The sequence below is a fragment of the Protopterus annectens genome, chromosome 5.part0 (assembly GCF_019279795.1).
Source record: "Protopterus annectens isolate FY-2018-M chromosome 5.part0, PAN1.0, whole genome shotgun sequence".
NCBI classification, from domain to species: domain Eukaryota; kingdom Metazoa; phylum Chordata; order Ceratodontiformes; family Protopteridae; genus Protopterus; species Protopterus annectens.
The window spans coordinates 1,558,173,901-1,558,201,206 of record NC_056735.1 but is presented as its reverse complement, the minus strand read 5'-3'; the positions used below and the strand labels follow the sequence as shown (position 1 = coordinate 1,558,201,206).

The window sequence follows — 27,306 nt, the reverse complement described above, 5'->3', positions numbered from 1 at the left end:
TATCACCTGTACAGGCTCTAGTGGAGATTTGGATGTGTTGATTGTGATACCCAAACTCCAGTGTCAGAAAGTAGTCCCTGGTTTGGGAAAGTAGACGCCTGGTGGGAGTAGTGAGGAGCCAGTCGTCCAGGTACGGATAGACCTGAAGCCTCAGGTGGGCCACTATTACCACCATCACTTTGGTAAACATCCTGGGGGCTGTGGTGAGACCAAAGGGTAGGGCTCGAAATTGATAATGAATGGCCCCTAGCCGGAAGAGGAGGAACCTCCTGGAGCTTCTGGGCATTTATGTGTGATAGTAAGCATCCTGGAGATCTAACAAGCACATCCAGTCGCTCTCTTGCAGGTACAACATGATGTACTGTAGTATGACCATCTGGAACTTTTCTCTGGCAACCGACAGGTTCAGGGTAGACGGGTCCAGAATGGGCTTAAGTCCCCAGTTTTCTTTGGCACCAAAAAGAACCTGGGGTAGAAGCCCGATCTGGACTGATCTGGGGGGACGGTTTCGATGGCTCGTTTTCCTAACAGCTTGGAATTTCCTGTGCTGCTGCCTCCCCTTGCGTGGGTGGAACGTCCAAGAGGTGTTTGGGAGAAATGGGGGAACCCACGAAAGGGATAGAATATCCTCTGGATATGATTTGAAGCACCCAGCGGTCCACTGTTATGGACTCCCATGCCCTCAAGGTTGCTGCCCGGGTCTGTCCGAGAATGGTTCTCAAGACCTGAAGTTCCACGGACCCCCTTGGCCTGTGGGCCAGCGTCCATTCTGTCCCCCTCTGTCTCTAGGGGAAGAAGAGCCCTGAGTGTCCAGGGAATACTGAGACTTCCAGAACCACATTTTTTGCCCTCTCTGGTTCCGGGAAAAGGACCTTTGAGGGTTACAGAATCGGATCCCGATGGCAGACAGTGACTTCCCATCCATCTCACTCTGGACTAGTGTCTCCTTGATGGTCATACCGAAAAAAGAGGTGAGCTGTCATAAGGGGCATTGACAAAGGACACCTTAAAGGGTTCGGTAAATTGACACAACTGGAGCCAGGCGTTACAGCTCATGGACACGTCGGACCCAGCCACCCTAGCCGCTCCATCTGTCGCATGGGAGAGGAGTCGCATGGACGTATTTGATACTGCTCTCAGAGTGGCCATTTTCGTGGAGAACGAAGCCTTGTCCTCCTGTGACATGGACTTGGGTAGGGACTCCTCCAGCTCCTTCACTAGGTCGCACTGGAGTCTCATGACATGGGCCAAGTAGTTCAGCGCCCTTATTGAAAAGGTAGCTGAAGCATACGCCCACTTCCCTAGGCGGTCCATCATCCATGACTCTCGGTCAGGAGGGTGGACCAAGGAACTTTCCGGAGATATTTCCCTCTTTGTGTCTGCTGCTGCCACCATGGCGTCCACTGGGGAGCCTTTGTTCCAGAAAGGCCTATTAACAGGGGGACTTAAAACCTTATCAGGGTGCATGGGGATCAACTTCATGGTATCTGGTTTCTTCCACACCCATGAGGTGATCAAATTCACTAAAGGATCTGCGGGAGGGGACACCCAAGACAGATGGGCCGATGCCGAAAGCCTCCAGAAACACAAACTCATCAGAGGAGGGCTTGGGGGGGCAGACCAACCTCCCCGCTGGCGCAGGATCTCCATGATGTCTCCAAAGGAGACATCAGGAGGTGACCTTGGGGAGCCGTCCCCATCATCTAAATCTGTGTCCTCGGTGAGGGACTCGGGGGGGGGGGGGGGGTCCAAGTGCATCCTCTTGCACATATGCTTGCGAGGTACATCTCCCGTAGGGCTCTCCAGGGAGAGCTCGCAAGCCATCTGTTCCTCTGGGGGAACCGTCTGGGGCTATTCTGGCACAGGCTGTCCCTCTGATAAGACAATGAGGACCGTAGACAGAGCCGAGGGGGTCTGGGCGGAGTGTGAGGGGGTGGTCAGGGGCCTAGATCCGGTAGAGAGGACCCGTTCTACCACACTGAACACCGAAGGAGAGCGGACTTCCTGGGAAGCTAATAAGGAGGTCAGTCTCCTCAGATCTGACGTGAGAATCCGAGCCGGACCAGAAGTGGACAGAGCTCCGAGAGAGGGAACCTGGCCCGACGTCGGAGCCGATAGAAAAGGTTCCACTCCATCGGATCAGACACCCCGGCTCCGGCTCCAAGAGCAGCTCTGATCCGAAGTAGTCGGATCCGAGATGCTCCAGGCAGCTGTTGGCATCGATGACGCAAGGACTGTTGGCGCAGACCCCCTGACCAAGGCCAACCTCAAATCCGAGAACACTGGAAGCCGAAGGTCAGATCAGGGAAGGAGAAATGGGCTGAAAAAAGGGAAGCAAGCTCACCCCCTCCTGGCAAGACCCCCATCTGGATCTGTGTATGGATAAAGCACCTCATCATCTTATCCAGACCCATGTCCGATAAAAAAAACGGGTCGACCGTGATGAGGCCACGGACTCCGACCTGGCCGGTTGAGGAACCGAGGCCCGGGAGACTGGACATGCCTCCTCCGGCTCTGGGAAGAACCTTGGAGACCGGAGCAGAGGGGAGTCACGGATCCGTGCAGACTTGCTCGGGGACGAGAGGTGCGGGGACCTCTTTCTCTTTTCCTTCGTCTTCAGCTCTCTTCCCTGCTCTCTACCTCTCCTCTGCTCCGCTACCACAGGCTTAGATGCAGGAGTTTGAGTCCCAGCCTGGGAGGGAGGGGAGGCCAGAGGAAGAGAAGCGGAGAGGCAGTCACAGCAGCCGCTGTGACTGAAGCCGAAGATAAGGAAGGAGATTCAGTGGCAGGCAGAAGACCTTTGAGGGCCAACTTGGCCTTTCTATCCTTCAAAGCTCGGGGAATGAACTCCGCACAAATGGAGTGATCCACATTAAGGTGGGCCACACCTAAGCACAACACACACAGAGTGTGGCCCTCCGCTGCGGAGAGTTTATGGCCACACTCCTGTGCAGCGCTTAAAGATAAGCTTTTCAGCCATACTACAAGGAAAAAAGCCTTAAAAAAAAGAAACAGACAAAACTTTCTTTCTGTAGGCTAATAACACACACACACACACCCACCACACTGGACTACTAAAGGGGGGAGGGGCACCACAGACAAACTACTCTAAACTAACTCTACTACAAACCTACACTCGATGCCAAAATGATGGGAGGGGAGAAAGCGTACCTATACTAACCTGAAACGGCTAAAAGTAATAGAAATTTTAGAGAAACTTACAGCTAGAATCACCCTGCTAACTGGAGCTCTAGAGACACGATATTTTACAAATCGCGGCAAACGAGATCTGGGGATGGAAGGCAGTGGAGGTGTATAATGGGTAATGGGAGGAGTCTGGAGCTCAGAGCTGATGATAGTAATCTTTGCTGTCTCGGATCCAATACGGATCTGTATTCCCACAGGTTGAAGACCAAATGAACTCAACTACTTCAGATATAGCATTAACTAAGTCATACACACACAGTCAACAATGAGTTCTGACTTGCACAACAGAAGAAACTAAATTTAAATCAGAGTTTTCCTCACAAGAAGAAACTGCAGGCAGAACATTCTGCATTTTTTCACAATAAACACAGGAGCGTGACAGTTCAAATTCCTTCTTTTTCCCCATTGTTAGGAATTTTCACATACTTGTCAGAAAAAAAATAAGATTGAACATTCTGACCCTCTCTCAGGGCCAACAAGAATGGCTCTCCTTTGCCCACTGAGGGGACCCCAACAGCTGCAGAGGACATGGCTATCCCCTGGTCCATACTGGCTGTAGGTGCTACATCAGAGGAATTCCAGGTAAAAGACGAATAGTCTGAGGAACAAGCTATGGCCACAGCAGAGTCACTCACCTCTGGCCTAGGCAAACTGCTAGCCTGTTGTGTTGGCAAAGGCTATTTGATTAATATGTTTTTATTTTGTGGCTGGAAAAAGGACAGACTGTGGGAATGGTAGTTTGTTCCATGGTCAAGCTGAAAATGGTGCCTATTCCTTGTGGAAGATAAACAGTAAAATGTGGTAATTAAGAGTCACTTTTTTCACATTAAAAAAAGTAAACGGTGTTTTTTTTACTTTTGGGGACTGTCAAATTGTTTTAAACATTTTTTCACAGAGAAATGGCTTTGAACAACTTTTAAACCATCAGGGAAAAAAAAAAAAAAAAAAAAAAAAGAGTGCTCCTTAAAGTACAGTAAAGTCTCGTGGCAGTCCATTAAAATACAAACTCCTAGCTTAAAAATAAATTTTCTAAACAGAAAAGTACAATAAAACATTTTTTTTTTATGTGGAAGGTTTTTACTGAAAAGGAAATTATCTGCCTAGTAAAGGAACAGCACAAGTTGACTGTTGATCCTCAAAGGTCTGCAAAGGCACATACCCACAATGGCAGGAAAGCTCTTAAGGGCTTGGCATCCAAACCTGTCTTTTAAGTCAGCACAGCTAAAGCTGAATAATGGTTTGGGTGTGTGTAAGGTGCCCAGAAGGACAGTTTTCCTCCTAGGTTATCAGAGAGGGAGAAGAAAGGGGGAGGGATGTGCTCTGCCAAATCACAGCTTCTCCTTGCTGGGCCCTTGGGACTAAGCCTCCCCTCAACTAGGTCCTTCTCTTGAATTGGTTCACCACTCCTTGATAATTTTGCCCTTATTCACTTTTTCAGTATTTCCTTTAGTTTGCTTAGGAGGGAAGGTCTAAGTTTTGCTAGGGTAATTTCTAACATTCCTAGGTGGTGGGGAATGAAGGAAGTCTATGACCATCTGCATAGTTTCTTCCTTTTCCTCCAGTCTTGTGATCATCTCCTCTGTAGTGGGTCCAAAGAGGAGCTCCTTATCCAATACAGCATAAAAGGAGCTCTGCCTTCTCACAGCCTGGGAGGGGTTGTATCTTCTGCCAGGTGTGTCTCCAGATTAGAGACCCCCACACAGTAGCTACCCTGCCAAATGAATCCTAGAGCATCAGAGCACACTTCAAACTGTGCCTGGTCACCAGAGTATTGAAACGACACAGATCTTGTGCTTCCCTCTTAAGGCCCTTAACCAGGATTCCTTATGCCTTCTGTTTTAAATGCTCCAGAATGGACTACTGGTATTTAAGCATGTTAAATTTGCAGCTGACAGTCCTCATGGTCAAGGTAGCTGCAGATAAGTATTTTTACCAAATCAATCAAGAGCTCTGTTCTCCATTTGTTAGGGGGGGGGGTCATGGAAGTAATGCCACTAGGTCCCTTACTCGAAACAAGAGAGATACCACTGCTGGATCTGCCAGTGTTTGCTTCTACAGGATCCTTGAATCCCAAAATCAGGCTTCCTAGGGCCAGGGGATCTGGAGTAAGACAGTAAAGATAAGTCTTGAAAATCATCCAAAATTTCATAAACTGGAGGCAATGCAAGTGACATCGGTTCTGGTGGGCTTAGATACTGCCTATATCTGATCCTGGCCTGGGAGAATGACTTGGTCTCCCAACTGAAGGATTCCTATGGAGAGTATCCCCCAAAAAAAGTCTTTAGGGGCAAAGTAGAGGTCAAGGTGTCTTGAGACTCTGAATCCATATAGGAGCCAGGAGAGAACTGGTCAACATATGCTAATTTTTAATCAAAGTCTGACCTTTCACAGGAATTGCCTGTCATGAAATTCTGAGCTAGTCTGAAAAAGTCATGTATAGAGATCTGGGAGGTATGGGGTTGAGGTCTAGATAGTGGAGGGTGGGACAGACAGACATTTCAACTTTGGAAGTTGGATCTATGTTTGTGGGTATTGTCAGAATGCAAGGCCTCAAGTCACAGACACATAGCCATGACCTGGCTCTGGTTGTTTACTACTTCTGCTAGTACAATGATGTTGGTATACTGCCCTTTACTCTGCAAGAAATACTGGAAGCTTGGGCCTGCAAAGTGGCTCTAAACCCAACACCAATGTCTCAGGCTGAGTGGAAACTGGAACTGCTGATGGTGTGCTAAGGTCAAAGTAGAAGTCATCAGTGGGGGCTACAAATGTCTCACCACTCTTGACAATCTCAAGCTAAGGGGAACTATCACACTGAAACCGTATTGTTGTATTCCCCAGTATTTTTTTTCATCTGGTCATTTTGTTCTTTTAAGAGGTCAGAGAGGGACTGGCAGACAGCATACTGTACAGATACCAAACACTGGACTTCTACTTTACATCTCTCTCTAGGGACTTATCCTTATACTTAATAATGTGAGTATTAAAAATAAGTATACCGTGGACAATTAGGCATATTGTGTACTGGTCCTAGGCAGAAAAAGCAGAAGAGTGGAAACCTGCATCAGGAATTTGCTTCCAGCACTCAACATAGTTAATTCTCTCCAACATCTAAAAGATAATTCAAGGATAAAAATGGAAAAATTGCTCCCATTGGGATTCTCATCTGAACCACTGATTTTTGGCTCAATCCAATGTACTTTCAAAATATGATAATGGCCATTAGATTTCAGTGGCAAGAAAGAACTGAAGATGGCACTGTCCACCTACCCATTATACCACCAATGTCCTCATGTTGGAAGGGAGGAGCAGTCGCTACACTAAGGAGGAAGGTAACCCCTCTGGTACTCAGGTCAGCCTCCAGCTAATATAAGCAGGAAGTCTCAAGAGTAAATACTGCAACTACAGTGGCAGAGCCAGCAGCGGTATCTCTTGATTCCAGTAAGGGATGTAGTGGCATTACTTTCATGAACCTCCTATCAAATAAGGAGAGCACAGCTACAGAGAAAATTTGAAAAAAAAGACTTGCACTCAGCTACCCTGACCATGAGGGCTCTCAAATGCAACTTCCACATGCTTAACTACAGAGAACATCTTAACACAGTGCTTTTGTGAAGATGACAGTGGTAATGCATAGGGCTAGGCAAGCTTCTGTGCTGGTGGTATGTACCTTGACCATCAACTGTGACTTCTGTACATCCTAGTCTTAAGAAATGTTGTTGAGTATGCTAGGAATCACTTCATCAGGGCTTTAATCTCACAGGTTCATAGGCAAGTAGTAGGCTAGCTGCCATTGCGGGCCATTTCAAGACCAGGCAGTTTCCATGTCTGTGCTCAAAATAACCTATCCCAATTGGTTACAGATTGGCCTTACATCCCAAGGTTGATAATTATATATTACCCCTAATGAGAGTATTGTATCATATCATAGATAATTTGAGGGAATCCATGCGTGGCATAACACATTTAGGAGTTGTCTCTGTCCCTTAGCAGTATAGGGAACAATCCAAGGGTAGATTTCCCATTTCCCATCCATACATCTATGTTGCACTTGAATATAGACAGTGATGAACTTTGTCTTATGTGAACGGGGAGTCTATTCCATAGCAGTGGTATCCTCTGACGGATAAGCCTGTCCCTCCAGACTTTTCTGTTGATGTGGCACAAAGTACAGTTTTGTACCTACCATAAATGTAGATGTCCGATAGGAATGCATCTGCAGTCCTTACAAATGGGTTGTCCTGTCGTCAGGCAGCCCTTCGGTCGGCCGGATTCCAAAGTCTGGGTCTGGCCTCGGCTGGTGTCGCACTTCACCCGACGTCATAGCTGCAGTTATTCGGGTATAAAGGCATCAGCCGACGCCATTTTCCTCAGTGTTTCTTGCCCCAGATGCCAGGTGCCCTCTTGGAAGGCTAAATTTGGATAAATGCCAATGATTCCAAATAGTAGAGAGCAAACAGAAAAAATAAGCATGTATGTACATATATACAAACAAATACACCATAATAGATCCCCCCAAGCTAGCTGAAGGCTGGCAAATACCCTAGGAGTACCTCAGAGGGGAAGGTGGGTGGGTAATCCTGACTGCAGATGCATTCCTATCGGACATCTACATTTATGGTAGGTACAAAACTGTACTATGTCCTTCAAGGATGCATCTGCAGTCCTTACAAATGGGTAGAATACCATAGCTAAACAAGGGGAGGAGGAAAGAGTAGTGATTATGGTGTAGCTAGGATCCCTTGCAAAACAGCAGTGGCAAAACCTGCTCGGGATCTAGAGTATAAAGGTAAATTGTAATGCTTGGCAAATGTATGCACGGAGGTCCAAGTAGCAGCCCCTATAATGTCCTTGGTAGCCACTCCTCGTAAGAAGGCTGTGGTAGTGGCTGTAGCCCTTGTGGAGTGAGGCCTGATGTTCTCTGGAGTTTTCTTTCCATGGTAGGAGTAACAAAATCTAATGCAATTTCCTATCCATTTGGAGATTGTCTGTTTTGAAATTGGTTTTCCTTCCTTTCCTGTGGCATATGCCACCAGAAGCTGGTCAGTTTTTCTATTGGACTTAGTCCTGTCCAGGTAGTAGCGTAACTGTCTGTGTACATCCAAGGTATGCAAAAGTCTTTCTCCCCTGTTCTGTGGGTTTGGGAAGAATGTAGGTAGGTGGATAGCCTGATTTAATGGCACTCTGGATACCACCTTGGGCATAAATGTAGGATTTGTTCTCATGGACACTCTATCTTGATCGAAGATCAGGAAGGGTTGTACTGCCATTAATGCCTGTAGTTCAGAGACCCTTCTTGCTGAAGTTATTGCCAGCAGGAAAGCAGTCTTCCAGGATAAGTATTGTAATTCTGCTGTTGCTGCTGGCTCGAAAGGAGGAAGTGTCAATTTTTCTAGCACAAAGTTCAAGTCCCATGCTGGCAATGGTGGTTTCCTGGGAGGTTTTACATTTTTAATTCCTCTCAGAAACTGTCTGAGCAGGGGATGAGAGAAGACAGGAGGATCCAAGCTGTATTGTGCTGAAATAGCTGATGCATGTATCTTGATGGAAGAATAGGACAGGCCTGTGTGGAAGAGCTCTGCCAAGTACTCCAGGATGTTGGCCATGTTTACCAGAGTCACATCTTCTCCCTTTGCAGTACTCCAAATGAGATATCTTTTCCATTTTGCTGCATAATTCTTTCTTGTTGAAGGTCTGCGAGCCTCCAGGATTATGTCTTTAACCCTTTGGGATAAGTTTGGGTTAATTGCTGTTATGTAATGTTCCAGGCAGTTAGCTGCAGGGTTTTCAGGTTTGGATGCAGGATGTTGTAGTTGTTCTGTGTTAACAGTAATGGGATCAGGGGTAGTGTCCATATTTGTTCCCAAGACATGCTCCTCAGCAATGGGTACCAATGTTGTCTTGGCCAGTCTGGAGCTATCAGAATGATCCTTGGACGGTCCTCTTTGATCTTCAGAAGCACCTTGTGCATCAAAGGAAGTGGTGGAAATGCGATGCTGTCAGGTTTTTCCAACTGAAAGATAGGAGTCCACCTTCCAAGCAAGTGGGTGGTACGTCCTTGTGCAGAATTTCTTTAGCTGGTGATTGAATGGGGATGCAAACAAGTCTATTTGTGGTAATCCCCATTCCCTTGTGATGGCTTTGAAGATGTCCGGATGAAGCATCCATTCGTGGGCATCTGTGGTTGTTCTGCTTAATATGTCTGCTAGAATGTTTTCTTTTCCGTACAAAAATTGCTTGTAACTGAATGTTGTAGCTCAGGGCCACATCCCATAGGTCCAGTGCCAGCCGGCATAGAGGATATGAATGGGTGCCCCCCTGTTTGTTGATGTACCACATAACTGTGGTGTTGTCTGTCCTTATCATCAACTGACCTTCTTGGAGAAATGGTCTGAATGACTGGATTGCCAATTTTACTGCCAGCATTTCCTTTAGATTTATGTGTAGGCGCAGCTGGTCTTGAGTCCATAAGCCTTGTATGCACTTGCCCTGCATGTGTGCTCCCCAACCGAGGTCTGAGGCATCTGTCGTGATGGTTTGGCTTGGTTGGCTGTTGCAGAAGGGCAATCCTGTGTTTGATTGACAGGCCTGAGCCCACCATAGGAACTCTTGTTTCAGGCATGGGATTATTGGGATTTTGGTTTCTAGGCTGTGCTTGTGTTGGGACCACAAATTCCTTAGGTACCACTGTAGCTTTCTCATATGCAGTCTGGCATGAGGGACCAGAATTATGCAGGATGCCATGAAGCCTAGAGCTTGCAGTACTTTTCTTGCAGTTAGGTGGTTCTGCTTTGTTAATGCCAAGAAGTAGAGAGGTAGTTGCTCTTTCTTTTCTGCAGTTAGGAATGCCATTTGTTTTGATGTGTCCAGCTCTGCACCCAGAAAGGTTATTCTTTGGGATGGAATCAGCCTTGACTTTTTATATTGACTGTATATCCCAAGGCTTGCAGCAGGTAAATGACTCTTTGTAAGTCTTCTGCTAGCTTGCTTTTGTTGTCCGCTTGTATCAGGCAGTCGTCCAGGTAGGGATAAATTTGGATTCCCTGAAGTCTGCAATGAGCAATTACTGATGCCAGGCATTTCGTGAACACTCTGGGCGCAGTAGATAAGCCAAAGGGCAATGCTGAAAATTGATAATGCTCTGATCCTGCAAGAAATCTGAGGTATCTTCTGCAAATTGGTCTTATGGGGACGTGCAGGTATGCCTCCTTGAGATCTAGAGTTACCAGTCAAGACTCCTTGCCCAGCATGGGAAGAAGCTGCTGTAGAGTCAGCATTTTGAATTTTGGAACAATAAGGAATGTGTTTAAAGCGGACAGGTCTAGAATGGGTCTCCATTTGTTTTCTTTTCTTGGTACCAGGAAGAGTCTGGAGTAAAATCCCTTTCCTTGCTCCATAGATGGTACCTTTTCCACAGCTCTCATTCTTAATAGCTGAGATATTTGTTTTAGAGCTTCTGTCCTTTGAGTAGGTGGGTAGGTTTGGCATTCCTCTCTTCCCTGGTAGAGTATGGAAATGGAACCTGTAACCTTGGTCTATAGTTTGCAAAATCCATTTTTCCCTTGTGATGCAATGCCAGTTTTTGAGAATAAGGTTAGTTTTCCGCCTAAGGGTGCTTCTAGTTGTTCCCTGGTAGGCGGTGCCACTGTCAAGTCACTGTGATTGAGTTGTTGTAGTGGTGGTGGCTGCGTCTGTGCCTCGCTGGTTGTTACCTTGCCATTGGCGTCCCCTGTAGGCACCCCTGGATTGGTTTCTGCCTCTTGAACGCCTATTCCTGCCTCTCTGAGCCTTAGAGGAGTCCGGAAAGGACCAATGCTTGGAGGGCCAGTTCCTGCTAAACCTTGGAGGTTGAACCTGTAAGAAATCTTTCACCGTTTGTACAGATTTCGCCTTCTCTTCCATCTTTTTTAGCACCTGCTGAGCAGGGGAACCAAATAAATTGACCTTGTCCATGAGTGCATCCAAAAGCTTTGATTTGACATGGTCTGGTAATGCCTGTTCTTTCAACCATGCATGTCTCCTGATAACTGTGCCAGTCATGGCTGATCTAAAGGAAGCCTCCAGTGCATCATAGCCACATTTTAAAGAATGGTTACTAACCTGCTGTATGTTATGTACCATTTCCTGAACATATTTTTATCTAAAGATTCTTCAGAGGAAAGCTTTTAGTTAACTGGTCAAGCATAAACTCTTGATATTGAATCATATGAAATTGGCAGTTCAAAGCCCTAGCTGACAAGGTAGCAGAAGTGTAAACTTTTACCCCATCTCTAAGGACCTGGATTCCCTTTCAGAGGGAGGGTTTTAGTAGAAGTAGCAGCTACAGCTTTAGGGCCCTGGGCGATGGTCTCTGGATCTGCAAAAGGAGCCTTGTATAAATGGTGATGAGTGTCCGGGACCCTGTAGAACCTATCGGGCTTAGCAGGAGCCGGAGGTAATGAATCAGGAGCAGTGCAAGCATCATTAAATGCATCATCTACAACAGAAAGAACTGGAGGTATAGCTAAAGGCCTACGTTGTGGCAAGTGTAGAAAGGTTCTAAGCCTTTTTCTGGAGTCTGAGAAATCTTGGCCCTGCCACTGAAATTGTTCCCTCATAGCATGCAAGGTTTCCCCAAAGGAAAATTCCTCAGGTGGAGAGGCTGAAGGAAAGGACTCTTCAGCATCAGAGTCTTCGTAAGGAGAATAAGAAGCCTCAGGAAGGTCTGTATGTTCTGATTCGTCAGAGGAACCATCAGTGGATACTGGTTCAGGGGGCTCTGCTCTAGGTCTCTTTTCTGGAGGTGGGAGAGAGGACCTGTCTGGATGAGGCTGGGATCCACGAATTAAAGAAATTAAATCCTCAGCCAAAGATAGCATATGAGAGCTAGTGCTGGGCCTGTGTGAGGGGGGTTTGGCAGGCACAGATTTTGAAGCTTTGGCTGCTTTAGCCCTGGCAAAGGCCTTAATAGACATGGCTGCAGGAGGCTAGCAGCTCCACGTGCAGGGGTTGAAATATCCAGGGGAATTGTGTTTGATAATTCCTGGGAAACCGCAACAGAAGGCTGGATTTCAGAAGCAGATTCTACCAGGTTAGAGGGGGCCTCGGTAGAAGGCATGGTTTCGGCTGGAGAAAGAACCGCTTGCTCGGTTTCGGCTGAAACCGAGACACTCGCGGTTTGCTTAATCGCGGTTTCGGCCGAGAACGCGGACCGCGAGTGTCGGTCCTTTTCTTTTCGTTTTTTGGAAATTTGCGTTGTCGGAGGATCCGACGGCATAATGTAGGCAAAATCAGAGCCGAAAATTTGTTCAGCAAACTCCGACCGATGTCTAAGCGTCCGTCGGTTAAAAGAAGCGCAGGCTAGACAAGCTGCTACGTCGTGGTCTGGGCCTAAGCAATGTATACAGTAGGAGTGGAAATCTTTATGAGGTATTTGTTTCCCACAAGATAAACAGTTATTCACTTTCTCTGACATCGGCTGAGGCAAGAAAGAGTCCCCAACGGGGTACTTAGCTTTTTAGAAGTCTTCAAAGTAGTATTCGGTAGTAGTAATCTCTGGATCTGACCGACCGGCACTTGCGAACAGCTTCTGCTTCGGGCGCCACGCGGCAAGAAAGACTGAGGAAAATGGCGTCGGCTGATGCCTTTATACCCGAATAACTGCAGCTATGACGTCGGGTGAAGTGCGACACCAGCCGAGGCCAGACCCAGACTTTGGAATCCGGCCGACCGAAGGGCTGCCTGACGACAGGACAACCCATTTGTAAGGACTGCAGATGCATCCTTGAAGGACATCAGGTTTAGATCTCTATACAGAGCATTTTTGATGCCACTTGACTTGCTGATGTGCAGCATATCCATTAGTAATGAGTCAGAAGATGCCTAGTATGCCAGACACAGGTCACCTCTTACTCTGTAGGATACCATTGAGTTGGTCCATGTACGACACATTGTTTAGGCCTTGGCATCCTTTTAGTAAGGCATCTCTGTGGGCATCAGTATACGTTCTAGTTGTTGCATGGGTCTGTATAGACATGACATGGGGGCATTACATTCAATGACTGGCCTAATGAGGGCTGAGTAAAGGGGACAATGACATTCCTAGATCTAGACACAGTCCCTTTGTTTATAAGCTGTGCAATACAGAAGAACTTTCTTACAACAATGGACAAATGTTGTTCAAATGATAGGTCACTATCCACACAAGTTCTCAAATTCTGAACTGGGTCAACTCTTAAGGGAGGACTGTCAATGTGGTTTCCCCCAGGGTAGATGACTTCCAAAAAGTTACAATAATGTATTTTTTGGCATTTAGTTTCAGTCCATAACTTTGGCACCAGTTATTTACTTGGAGCAAACCTTCCTGCAGGATCCAAGTCATTTGGGGATTGAATGACTGCTACTAGCTTCCAGTCACCTGTAAACTTACTCAGCCAGTGCCCTTCGCTGTTGGCTTTTACCTCAGAAAAGTATATATATATTTTTTGTTAATGTACTTGCTTTACTGGATAAGTAAACCTGTATATCCTAGACCCTTTTCCGCCATGACCAGGGCCACAATATCTGGTACAAATGCAATACATAGGCATTTTAATCCATCAATCAACCAACGTGATTTTTATGGGGAGTCTGTAGCACCATCATATACTTTTACATTCCGAGTAATGTCACTGGCTACTGGTAAATGAGGTCCTTAAAAACAGTTAAGAAATATGCTTTTGACTGCTACCCTATGATGCTGGTTTTAATTTGGTGCCAGATGACACTGTATTGCACTGGGTAAACTGATCAGTGTGCTCCCTTGCTCCCTTCAATGAAGAGATGCACTATCACACAGGCATACAAAAGGACATTTGCTGTTCTTTCAACATACCGGGCTGTAGTACAACCATGACTGAAGCCTGTGTGTATATTAAAATTCTTTGCTACCGATTAATTTGAAATGAATGAGAGAGTTTACTTGTAAAATCACTAAAATTATCATTTTAGTTTAATCTTTATTAAGCAGAAATCTGCCATTACCAACCTTAGATATACTGATATAGAGCCATACAGCTAGCTAGAAGTAGTACCACAGATAAGATCAGTCTTACCAGCTTAGAGAGTTAAATGCAGTTTACATTCTAGAATGCTTTGCAACAACAGACAATTTAGTCTCTTCTTACCTGGGTACGTTGTACTGATGGTGTTGATGTGGGTAGTTCTGGTTACACCCACACGGGCTGCTCGACTGTTCTTCATGCACACACATATGCAGATCGCAATTCCTGCTATCATTCCCATGATGAAAACAATTCCAAAGACAATTCCTGCTATTGCAGTTCCTCTGCAGTGTTGAAACACAGACATACCATTTACAAATGTATAATTTATTTACTTCATTTCTTTTTAAATCGACAGTAGAATGGCCCTAAGAGCCATGTATATTTCATATATCACTACTACCATAAAGAAAGGTATTTCAAGACACAGAACAAAACACTTTTGAGGGATGCATTTCAAAACAGAATTAGGAGAGAGGAAAAAAAAACACAAACCGAGACCATATCTTACCAAGAAATTTAATTTTTAAACTACATAATCCAACAAAGACAATTAACACTTTCTTACAGGTCATCTTTTTCCTACTTATACCAGTTGTACCTTAAAAAAAAACAACTAATTTATTGGGCATTTAGCTTTTGCAGCTCCATGCACACAAGGAGCTAAATTAGCTGTTTTAAGAAGACAGTACCTAAACACTCAAAAGCCACATAAAAATCTAACTAAACACACAAAAGCCATATAAAAACAATTACCGAGATGACTTTAGTTCTTGTTATACAAACACTAAGTGAATGTATGGCAGTGACATGAATAACTCACTACTCTGTAAACTATTTGGTTGAATGTTTGTAAAATGAAAAAGTGGGGAGTGTGACACCTTGGTAGTCAAGATCTTTGCCCCACAGATTCAGGATTTAGTCATGACCTCATGTCCGTCTGGAGTATGAATGTTTTTTTGTCATGTCTGTGCACGTTTCTGTCAAGTATTCCAATTTCTTCCAACCTCCCAAAACATGCAGGTTTATTTAGCTACTCTAATTTGCACATATATATTGCATTTGTTCAAACTTGTGACTTTGGACGTGGCAAAAAGTATAAGAAATGATCAGTTATGTCTTTACTCATTATAAAACTATCATTACACATGTGCATGCACTCAAATATGCATGTTAGCCTTTATAGATTCAATTAAAGCAAATAAAACCTGACCGCTGTGAGAATTAAGCTGTCTCAGCAGTACAAAGCAAGTCCAAAACCAAAATTCCACCAAGAGACAGGAAACATGGCAAAGTAAACTCAGTGAAACCACAATTTATTGTAAAACAGTGAGCGCTTTAGCGCTGAGATGCAATGCTTCATCAGACATTCACAAATCGTCATTCAATGTAAAATATTTAAACATCAATAAACCAATCGAAATGCTCACTGTTTTACAATAAAATGTGGCTTCACTGTAGTCTGCTGTGTTTGCTGTCTCTTGGTGGAATTTTGGTTTATGGATTCAGTGACTGGTTTCTTTGATAACAGGTTTGCCTATAGATATAAAACAAACAATCTCAAGTGGAACTGTCAGTGCAATGAATTCACAAGCTTTATATATGTGTTTGAAATAGCTTTCCTGCATTTTTGTAAATACTGCTTTCCTGCATTTTTATAAATACTGCAGTGGGTCCTTACTTTTAATGTTTTGGAAAGAATCTCTTTCAATAATCACTATGGGCAGAATGTGGAAAAATATTTATTCTACTTTGCCATGAAGTTCAGCGCATTCCAAACCTGCTAATGGCATAGGTTCATAGGTTGGTACTAGGCCATCGGCCCTAGGGCCTATACAAGCCTAGCCATAACAATTCCCTGGCTATTTCTTCCCACAGTATTTACTTACTAATTTTAATTTTTCTCTCTAACTTCATGGGGCAGACATGTTGATATGACCATTTCCTGGAAAGCTGCTTCTCTCTCTTAATGCACCGTGAGGGCACAGCTGATTAGATTACAAAGCCCAAGTCTGTCAAATCACAGTTTCATTCACTTAGCATGAAAGCAGTGAAAAATACAAACTAGTCTGAGAATACTCAATATAAATCTGTGACTTTTTACAATGGCTCTTACTTGTTTCTTGTATGTTATAATACAATCTGTAAAAAGTTCTTGCAAAACAAAGAAATACCTGAAATAACAAGTCCCCTTTTTTTTAAAGTGAGATGTTGCGAGTTGATGACACCATATTCACTCTACTTTCCTTCTGAGTAAACTAGTGTATCACATTTTGTAGTTTGAAAATTTCAGATAATTAGTGAAATGTATCTAAACTTTAATCAGTTTTATTCACTTTTTGTCTACAAAAGGGTTATAGCCCCAGGAAAGAGAAAGAATAAAGTTTTACAGGACAGTACACAGGGAAAAGCTGCATATTTTGAGCCTGAACAAACATGATCCTAATGAGTGTTAAATAAAGACCTACAGGTAACTTTGCTGCGTGAATAACGTCTTGGCAAAACAACTTTCAGATATGATAGGCAAAATTACTCAAGAGCAAAGGAGACAAACTCCTACAGACTGTATCAAGATATTTCATTTAGCCCCAGCAAAGATGTGAACTAAGGAAGCAGACAAGCACAGAAATGCCACTTGGAAGACGCTGGTCATTCTTTTTAATAATTGAAAATATGGAGATCATTCCCTTATGAGGAAAATACAGTTTGGGATAAGGAAATTGTGCGTTTACAACAGGGTTGCATTGTAACAACAAACATTTTTTCTGTGTTTACAGATGCTTTTAATTCCTGGCATTTTTCAACTGACAAAATATTGTTACACTGTTCACTTTTATTCAGATTTGTGTTTGTACATTAAAATACAGAAACAGTTGTATGGCAGTAGTAAATGATGCACGCACACACAAAGAAAACAGTCAATACTCTCCACATACAGACAAGCAGTGAAAGGAATGAAGTATAACAAAGTGGGGAAGAGCATTTTTCCCCAACTTCCCTACTACTTGGAGTTCAACCCTGGACAAGGAATGTACTTGTCAAGCACAACCAGGCAAATTCTAAGTCAGTGATACAAATTTCCCCAAGAAATCCAGTTTCTAAGTATGCTTGCTGGCAGTTATGCTTTTTTTTCTGAGAAACTTCACCCTTATCTGCTTTATGACATAATACCATCTTACATAGGAGGTGCACAGAGGTGCCCAAAACACCTCAACTGTCTCCTTTCAGAGCAGAACAGCAGGTGCTGCAACTCTGATCTTCCTAGACTACGAAGCTCCTCAGTCTGTCAAAAAGTTAGCCTAGCTACCCTGCTAAAATAACTTTTTTCTGCTACTTTTCACTGGGCATTCATTCTTTCAGTTACTATCCAAAGCTAATAACTACAGATTAACATGGTGACATACGCAGCTTGGGAACTGACAGTTTCATCGTGTAGCTTAGTTTTCATTTCAACAATACAGCAGAGTACTAAAACAGCTGCAGTACTGCCATTGTTGCACCTATCTGCTGCTTAGTCTCTCAGTCCCTTCTATCTTCACTTGTGAAAATGACCCCAAGACAATTAAAAACTGGTCCATCCAAGATTAACCCCCCAAACACCTGTAGAGTACAGTGCACCCCCTTTCTGCAGTAGAACCAGCATTGGTAATTTGGAGGTATTGATTTTCACCCCAATAAACTTCACACTTAAAAGCAAACTATTCCACTGTAAGCTGGAGACTGCAAGTCACTTGGCATCATCCTTTCTTGACATCACAATTTAATAACTGAGGAGTCTCAGTAGACTTGTGACCCTTAAGAGTTATATTACCTGTAGTATTATGCTCCTGGAAGACTTACTATTGGCAAAAGTAATTTGAGAGGAGGGCAAGACGAACAGCAATCCAAAATATTCCCCATGATGGTTCAACTAAAGAATTTCAGAACCTCAAGTAGAATGTGGATCAATTATGCACAGTCTTCGAAGGTAATGTTCAGTTGTGAACACATGGTGACCCATGAAGCAAGGCTGGACTCTACCTAAAAAAACTATGTATGAAGCTCCTATATGGAATTACCACCTTCAATTTGAAGGGTGGAAGTTAGGTGTCATTCCAAGGAGCAATCCATATTAATAAAGTGGAGATCCTGTCTCTGGTGGGAGGATATGGAATTTAACCTCAATGATAGGGGAGGCGATGCAGCTTATATGGGAGGTTAAAACGTACCAGATAGATGTAGTTTGTCTTACCTCTACAATGTATTGGCTCTGAAACCAGACTTATTAAACAGTCTTTCTTCTGCTTTGAACTTTATCCTTGGGAGAAGCCCCATGCAATTGCGGGAGTACTCAAGCCCCTAGCTGTTTGCCACTTAGTGAGAATTTGTGCAAATAAATGACCATGTCACTTCAATGAGTCTCCAATCTGCAGAAAAGAAAACTCAGTCTGATGTTTCTGCACATGTATAACTGCTATGTGCAATACTCAGCCTTAGAAACTGAAGTTGCAGCACTTGAAAAAACATCACCTATGGATGGAATCTGTACATCTGCTGGGAGGCAGACTGACTGGTGAACTGTTTTTAAACTTCTGTGATAATCACAAACTGTCCAAAGCAAACACTGCATTTGAATAAAAGGTGACTCGTAAGTGTACTTGGAAACAAAAATGCATTGGGCCACAGATTAGTAACTGAATTTTTTTAGTTTTGTCATAAGACCCAAGGATGTATGCTATGGACAGCAGTCAACAGAAGTGCTGAGCTCTGTAATAATCAATATTTGGCTGCTAGTTGGTACAGAAGGCTAGAGCAGTAGCTGGTCAGACCCAGAAAACAGCTGTGTAGCACTGATCTGTAAAGGCCTAGGTGATGCTTCTTTGAGGAAGGAGTTCTACTCCTACTTTCAAAGGACTTCCACCAAACGTGGGGAGGCAAGAACACTCATCTTTGGACCCACTCTATTCAAGACGTCAAAAGTTGTTTTGTGTGTGTGTGTGTGTGTGTGTGTGTGCGCATGTGTGTGAGAGAGAGAGAGAGAGAAGATATATATATATATATATATATATATATATATATATATATATATATATATATATATATATATATAATGTAACACAAATGTATTACTAATGTTTTTCAACAAATGTAGTTCTCTAAAGTCTTGCAATGGGAACTGGAAGAACACAAAATTACACAGCCCAGAGCTCTGCAATACTATCTTACTGCAGCTGCTGGTTATATAGAAAACTCATGTTATAAAGAAAACTCTCATCAAATCCTGTATTTTGTCATTTTTTAAGAAAACTTGCATTTAAACTGAATCTACAAATAACCCTTGGTACAGCTGCTGTATAAGCTGGGAAAAACAAAGCTGTACTGAAGCTCATGCTAATGCCCAGTAACTGTGTTATTGTAGTGACTAACACTTCCTGAGGCGACGCTACTAACAAACACTCATGCAAATAAAGAAAAATTGATATTTACTTCCTAAAATAACCAAACACCGGAGCCAACAATGAGTAAATACTCTTGGGCTGTACTCAGGCCAGATAACCCTGCAAACCGGAAATGTGCAGCTTGCAATCAAATTTCCTGTAACCAGGCTTTCTAGATCTGGGGTGCTAAGTATCTTTCATGTCAAGGATTGCCATAGTTGTTTTCTATGAAAAGCAAATACATTTTTTTTTTTTGTAGAACTACTATTTTGAAATTGTTTAAAACAAACTTACTGAGATTTGACTAGTCCAGCACTGGTTTCCAGGTCTTCTACTTGCATAAATAGTCTAGAATAAAAACAAAAACCTTTATGGTGGTCTAGAAGCCAGTGTCTTACCTTCTTCAGCAACTTCTACCACATCAAACCTATGCCTGAACTTGAGATAGGGGTGCATGGAACGAAGGCATTTGATGAGACAGTCGTGTGCCCACTTGTTTGTTATTACAGTTTATCAAAAAGAGTACTTCCACAGAAATCAGTCTGCCTAATTTCACCAACATAGCAATAAATCAGGATAAAGACAATGACCACCAAAGCTGTAAGAATACAGTTTTAATGACAACTGGTAAGTGCTTTTGTGAAACACCTCATCAGACCATAACTCACATTAAAAAACAGCTCATTTACATATAAACAATTAGCAAATCAGCTCTTGGACTCAATTCAACAATCTTCTGTTTTTTAAAGTATGGATTTAAGGGACACTGTCATTTAAACCAAAGTTCTTATCTGCCTGCAACTTCAGGATCCATTTCAGTTCTTCATACTCTATTAAGCAGGCTCCCTCCCCTAACATTTTCATATAAAATACTTAGTACCATGAATTCAAAACTGTGACCTTCCCTAGCTTTATTATGTTTATTTAGTGCGCTTGTATGAACATCCCTTCTGATATCTGCTATATGTTTCCAGCACCCTGCCCTTTAATTTCCGACTCGTCATGCCCACATAAAAACATGGGCATTTTTTACATGTAGCCAGATAAACTAAGCTAACAGTGGCACAATCAGCATAGAAATTAACCTCATATTTTACCCCAGTAGTTGGATGAATAAAGAAATTCCTTTTTGAAAAACAGGGAAAAGCATTATAGCTGTGACAGAGAAATGTGCCTATTTTGTCTGAAACATTAGCTCTTTTCAACTTTCTCCTATAACGGAGTCTCTATTTTAATGATAGACCATTCTTAAAGGCAAATGAGGGACTTAAACCAACAATACCTCTAATTCTGAGCAAAGTGTGGATAGAGGTACCAACATAGGTGTTTCAGATATGAACTTCAGAATCTCTTTGACATATGCGAACAATATTGGAATAGTGTGTGTGAAATAATTAAACATAACTGGCAGGTACTGCTGGTACATGATAAAATTAGGAATTTCTTTATTCATCCAACTACTGGGGTAAAACAGCAGGTTAATTTCTATGCTGATTGTGCCACTGTTAACTTAAGTTTATCTGGCTACATGTAAAAAATTCCTGATGAAGTGTTTCACAAAAGCAGTTGCCAGTTGTCATTAAAACAGTATTCTTACAGCTTTGGTAGTCGTCTTTATCCTGATTTATTGTTATTAAAGTTTCTCAACCTGTAGTATGGGGTTGTAAAGTATTTCCCAGAGGTGAAGGAGAAGAAATAAAGTGCAGAGCTGGCCACATGGCTCTACTTTGCTGAAGTCATTTTTTTTTTTTTCCCATAAGTGGAGTGGTTCATCTTCAAAGGATTTTTGGGAGAGAGTGGTTACTTACAGAAACACATTTTGCTAGTAGGAGAGTGACTTGAAAAACAAACAAGGGGGGGGGGGGGGGTGAGGATATGAATTTCTCTCCCATGTAATTTTGATTGGTTTTGGCACATTCTTTATTGCATCCACTTCAAAAATAATGCATACACTAACATTTTCTAAGCTTTCCTAACTCCTCATTCGATAATCTTGGATAATTCCGCTTTCCTAACTCCTCATTCGATAATCTTGGATAATTCTAGAAAGGATCTTTCCATCCATGTTTATTATTCATCTTCACTCCACATTTGCATCAGCTAGTACTATCTTTAATACGAATTACACTTGCCTCAGCACAGATTCCATTCCCCTTGCACTTAACCAGCTACACCATATTAGTAATGCAGGTAAACCTCTCATTTTCTGCACTTCACACTTCTTTCCCCCTACTATTTTGACCTTTATGCATTCTTCCATATCCTACCTACATCTTACCTTAACCTGCCCCACTTTTAACAACTTTCTGAACCCAGGTACTCATCCTGTTCACTGCTATCTTCTCCCACTGAAGACCCTTCAAGGTTACCAGAAGCACTGTTTTCCATGTGCAAAACTTAATGGAAGCAGAAGCTGCTGGTTCAAAAGGACCCTGGGTAAGTTTTTCCAGCACATAATTGACATTCCAGGGAGGAAGAACTGGTTTCCTGGGGGGTCTTAACTGCAGGATACCTTTTAGAGAAAGCTTAACTTCTAGCCTGGAAGCTAGGGGAAGGATCAAATGCATGCAGGCAGACAAGGCAGAAAGTACTTACCATAAATGTAGATGTTCGAGTGTATTAACTGTTGCAGTCATCACATACGGGTTATCTGTCTGCAGGTTAGCCCTCAGTCATCCTGAATACCAGAGTCTTCGTATTTCTGCATTGGATGCTTTCGCTTCTTCCATGACGTCAGGTCGTCAGGGGTATAAAAACAGGCAGCCGACGCCATTACATCAGTTTTTCTTGCCCCAAATATCAGAAGCTCCCAAATAGGGAGCTAGGAAATGGTGTGGAAAACACCACCAGTAAAAAGTAAATACCCATACCAGTAGGAATAGCCATAGAGAGGAGAGACAAGAGATGGAGAAAACCAGGACTGCAAAAGTGAATACACTCGAACATCTACCTTTATGTTAAGTGTACACAACTGCACCATGTTCTTCGTGTTTCACTGTTGCAGTCATCACATTTGGGTTGATTCCCAAAGCTGAGGAAGGGTGGAGGTAGTCAAGAAGAGTTAGGGTTGGCTAGTAGGCTTTTCAAGACTGCTGTAGCAAATCCTGCCCTGGATTTGGAAAAGATAGGCAGTTGGTAATGCTTGGTGAAGGTGTGTACAGCACTCCAGGTAGCAGCTTCCAGTATGTCCCTGGTAGGGACTCCCCTGAGAAATGCTGTAGAGGTAGATGTAGCCCTAGTGGTATGTGTTTTGACCCCCTGAGGGGTTGGTTTTCCATGGTGCTTGTAGCAGAAATGGATACAGTGTGCTATCCATTTGGAAATGGTTTGTTTTGAAATGGCCTTGCCCTCTGCACTGTTGCAAAGCTGACTAGAAGCTGGTCAGATTTTCTGAAAGGCTTAGTCCTATCAAGGTAGAACCTGAGTTGTCTGTGCACATCCAAAGAGTGCAGAATACTTTCCCCTTTATTCCGAGGATTAGGGAAGAAAGTAGGCAAATGGATGGATTAGTTGAGAGCCACACTGGACACCACTTCAGGCATAAAAGAAGGATTAGTCCTGAGGGAAACCCTGTCAGCATGGAAAATAATAAAGGGTTCCACAGTCATCAGTGCTTGTAACTCACTCTTCTAGCTGAAGTGATGGCTAAAAGCAAGGCTGTTTTCCAAGAGAGGAATTTTAACTCTGCTGAAGCAGCAGGTTCAAAAGGGGGAAGCGTGAGCTTTTTCGGTGCAAAGTTAAAGTCCTAAGCAGGGGTGGGTGCTCTCCTTAGTGTTCTTAAGTTGTTTGCCCCTCTCAGGAACTGTTTTATGGGAGGGTGAGAGAAAAGAGGTGGCTTAGTATTGTAATGAGCCAAGATGGCAGAGGCATGGATCTTAATGGAGGAGAAGGCTAGGTCTCTGTGGAGTAGATCTGCTAGGTAATCCTGGATTAGAGGTAAAGAGGGCAGTGCTGTGTCCTTTCCTTTAGACTGAATCCAAGAACAATACCTTTTCCACTTTTCAGCATAGGATTTCCTAGTACTGGGCCTTCTGGCTTCAAGGATGACATCCAGCACCTGTTTGCTTAGGGTTACTGGTGGAATATCTAAGGAATAAGCCAGGCTGCAAAATTTAGGGTTTGCAATTGTGGATGCAAAATCTGTCCCTCCTGCTGGGAAAGCAGGGTTGGGGTCTGGTGTAGGTGCCAGGGTGGCACCATTGTCCAGCTGAGCAGGAGTGGGTACCAGTGCTGGCGTGGGCAGTCCAGGGCAATCAGAATTGTCCTTGGCCTTTCTTGTCTTATCTTTAGTAAAACTCTTGAGAGAAGGATCAGATGGGGGAAAGGCATAGATAGAGAGGTTTTCCCATTGAAATGATAGTGCATCCAACCTTCCAGGCCCGGCTGTGTGAGGGTTCCTGGTGCAGAATTTGCTTAACTGGTTGTTGCCGGGGAGGCAAAGAGATCCACCTCTGGGGTCCCCCATTTCTGGATCAGAAGGTTGAAGATGCTGGGCTCCAATTTCCACTCTTGTGGGTCTAGGAGACTTCTCCTTAAGTCTGCCAGTGAGTTTTGTTTGCCTGGCAGGAATTGAGCTGGTAGATGGATTTGGTTGTCCAAGGCCGTATTCCACAGGGCCATGGCTAGCCTGCAGAATGGGTAAGAGTAGGTCCCCCCCCCTGCTTGTTGATGTACCACATAGCTGTGGTGCTGTCTGTTTTTATCAGCAGTGGTCCTGAAAAGAGTAGGCGTCTGAAAGCTGTCAGGGCATCGCTAGCATCTCTTTTTGGTTGATGTGCAGGAGAATTTGACTTGGGCTCCAGTAACCCTGAATATATTTGCCAGCCATGTGGGCACCCTCAATGCATATTGTGATGCGTCTGTGGTCAGGATGTGGGCAGCGTGGGGTAGGGTAAAAGGCAGTCACTTGTTGTGGTTGCATGCTTCTGCCCACCAAAGGAATTCTGTCAGACAAGGTATGATAGGAATGACTGTTTCCAGGTCCTGAGAATGTTGGCACCAAAGACTTTTTAAGTACCACTGAAGTTTCCTCATAAGTAGTTTTGCATATGGAATTAGCAGAATACATGAGACCATGAACCCTAGGGCTTGTAGTAGTTTTCTTGCAGATAGCTGGGTTTTGGTGGCCATTTGTTTGAAGTAATCTGTCAGATAGGCCTGCTTTTCTGAAGTGAGGAATGTCATCTGGGAAGTTGTGTCCAACCTTTTTGACTGGGTACCAGTTGTGATTTTTTTTCATTGATGGTGTACCCCAATGAAGTGAGAAGGCTTTTTACAAATGCCAGGTGCTAAAGCAGCAATTCCTGACTGTCCACCTAAATCAGGGAGTCATTCAGGTAGGGGTAAATTGGGATATTTCTCTGCCTGCAGTATGCAATGGCTGCAGCCAGGCATTTTGTGAATACCCTGGGTGCACTAGATAAGCCAAAGGGAAGTGCAGAGAACTGATAATGCACAGACCCTGCTCTGAAACGTAGACACTTTCTGCATGATTCCCTTATGGGGGTGCGCAGGTAGGCTTCTTTTAAGTCTAGTGTGACTAACCAGACATCCTTGGCTAACATGGGGAGAAGCTGTTGCAAGGTAAGCATCTTGAATTTTGGTACCACCAGGAAGGTATTGAGAATTGAATGATCCATGATAGGACGCCAAGAGCCATCTTTCCTGGGTACCAGGAAAAGTCTGGAATAGAATCCTTGGCCTCTCTGTTCTACTGGAACAGGCTGAATAGCTCTTATATTTGAGCAGGGAAAGTACTTGGTTTTGAGCCTCTGCCCACTGGTTTGGAGAAAGGTCTGGAAACCCGCTTGGGGTTTGCAGTGAATGGAAATAAAATTTGCACCCCCTGGGATACAATGTTGAGAACCCAGCAGTCCTGAGTAATGGACATCCAGTTTTTTGCATGAAGGGCAAGTTTTCCTCCTAGGGACACGAGCAATTGGGCAGGGCTGCGAAGTAGAGTTGAGAAGTCATTGTCAGCTTTTTCCATAAGGAGGTGGCTTACCACTCCCTGCTTGGGGGGGGGGGGCACCCCATTGCTTGGATCTCTGCATACCCTGAGACAGTAGTCTGGGTGGTCTGCTTCCCCTGGGTCTTGTTTGGGATGGCCTGGAGGGGGCTGGAAAGGACCAGTGTTTTGAAGGGCAATGCCTACTGAATCTAGGTGGTTGCCCTTGTACGAATTCTTTAACAGTTTGCATAGATTTAGCCTTTTCTTCCATCGTTTTAAGAACAACTTCTGCTTTGGTGCCAAACAGTCCTTATTCAAAGACGCGTCTAGTAATTTAGATTTGACATGATCTGGCAAGGTCTGCTCCTTCAGCCAAGCATGTCTTCTCAGTACAGAGCCAGTGACTGCTGCCCTGCAAGATGCTTCTAGGGTATCCAAGCCATACTGCAAAGTATGCTTACTAACTTGGTTTGCAGAGTGCTTAAGCTCCTGCAATTCTTCATTTTCTGCACAATCTGGAAAGGTTACCACTTTTTGTTTAATAAGTTCCATAATATGATGCTGGTATTTCAGCATGTGAAACTGGCAATTCAATGCCCTGATAGCAAGAGTTGCAGAAGTATATACCTTCTTACCCCATCTGTCCAAATTTCTGGAATCCCTGTCCGAAGGGGTAGGATTTTTGGCTGTAGTAACCTTAATACCTTTAGGTCCCTGGGAAATGATCTCTGGATCAGCAGTAGGATTCCTGAAAAGAAACGTGTGAGAATCTGGTACTCTGTAGTACCTGCCAGGTTTCCTAGGGGCCAGAGGTAAGGTGTCTGGAGTAAGACTGGATTCCATGAAAAGATCATCCACAACATACAGGACAGGGGGTATAGCCAAGGGCCTGTGCGGAGGCAACTCTAAAAATTCTCTGAGTCTCTTTCTGGACTGAAGACAGTCTTGGCATTCCCAATGGAAATGCTCTCTTAGGGTATGCAAGGTTTCACCAAAACAAAAATCCTATGGAGGGGAGGTAGAGAGAATGGATTCCTCTGCATGCGAATCCTCATAGGCGGATAAGGGCATATCTTCATAATCAGAAAGAAGAGAGTCATCAGACTCCTGGTCTGTAGAACCTGTGGGGGACTGGGTTCTTGGTCTCTTAGCAGGTGAAGGCTGGCTTCTCCTAATCAGCAAAATAAGGTCTTCAGCCATTCTAAGCATTTGTTTTTGTGGCATGGCTTTGGTCATTGGTTTTCTAGGTGCAGTGTGTACTCTGGGTCTAAGAAACTTGGAAGTTTTAGTTAAAAATGAAGCTGTCGGTTTGATTCAAATATCGGTAGGATGAAAAACTCCCTCAGAAGCCAGTGCCTGTACAGCGGCTCTGGACTCATCTAAGGTAGAGACATTTGCTGGTTCCATACTCAAAGAAGCAAGTCGCAGCATACCGGACTCCGAATGGGTCTCAGCAGAAGCCTGTGAATCCATAGAAGTGGGCATCAGGGGCTGCAAAGGCACCTCACAGAGTACTGGCAGACTGGCGACTAGCTTAATGGAAGTGTCGTCAGCAGATTTAGACCTATGCAGTCTGTCTCTGTCTTTATCTTTACGTTTTTTTGGAATATTGGTAGTCGGATGGCTTACCGAAGCCATTTCGGAATACAGTGATCGAGAGCGAAATAATTTAGTGACAAAGAAAGCCCGATGACAAATGGTTTGGGCGTTA

At 43.8% G+C, this 27,306-nt stretch overlaps 1 protein-coding gene across 2 annotated transcripts in view; it reads right to left on the bottom strand.

Moving 5' to 3' along the window:
* Positions 1 to 27,306, bottom strand: part of CYYR1 (cysteine and tyrosine rich 1) — a 501,455-nt gene that overhangs the window by 172,170 nt on the left and 301,979 nt on the right. Inside the window, exons 3-4 of one of the 2 annotated variants that reach the window (XM_044071351.1) lie at positions 19,940 to 19,993; positions 14,352 to 14,512 (exon numbers count right to left, since the gene is read on the bottom strand). In XM_044071351.1, the coding sequence (XP_043927286.1) occupies positions 14,352 to 14,512; positions 19,940 to 19,993 (215 nt within the window). The remainder of the gene's footprint in view (positions 1 to 14,351; positions 14,513 to 19,939; positions 19,994 to 27,306) is intronic. The other variant, XM_044071352.1, reaches the window with a different exon arrangement.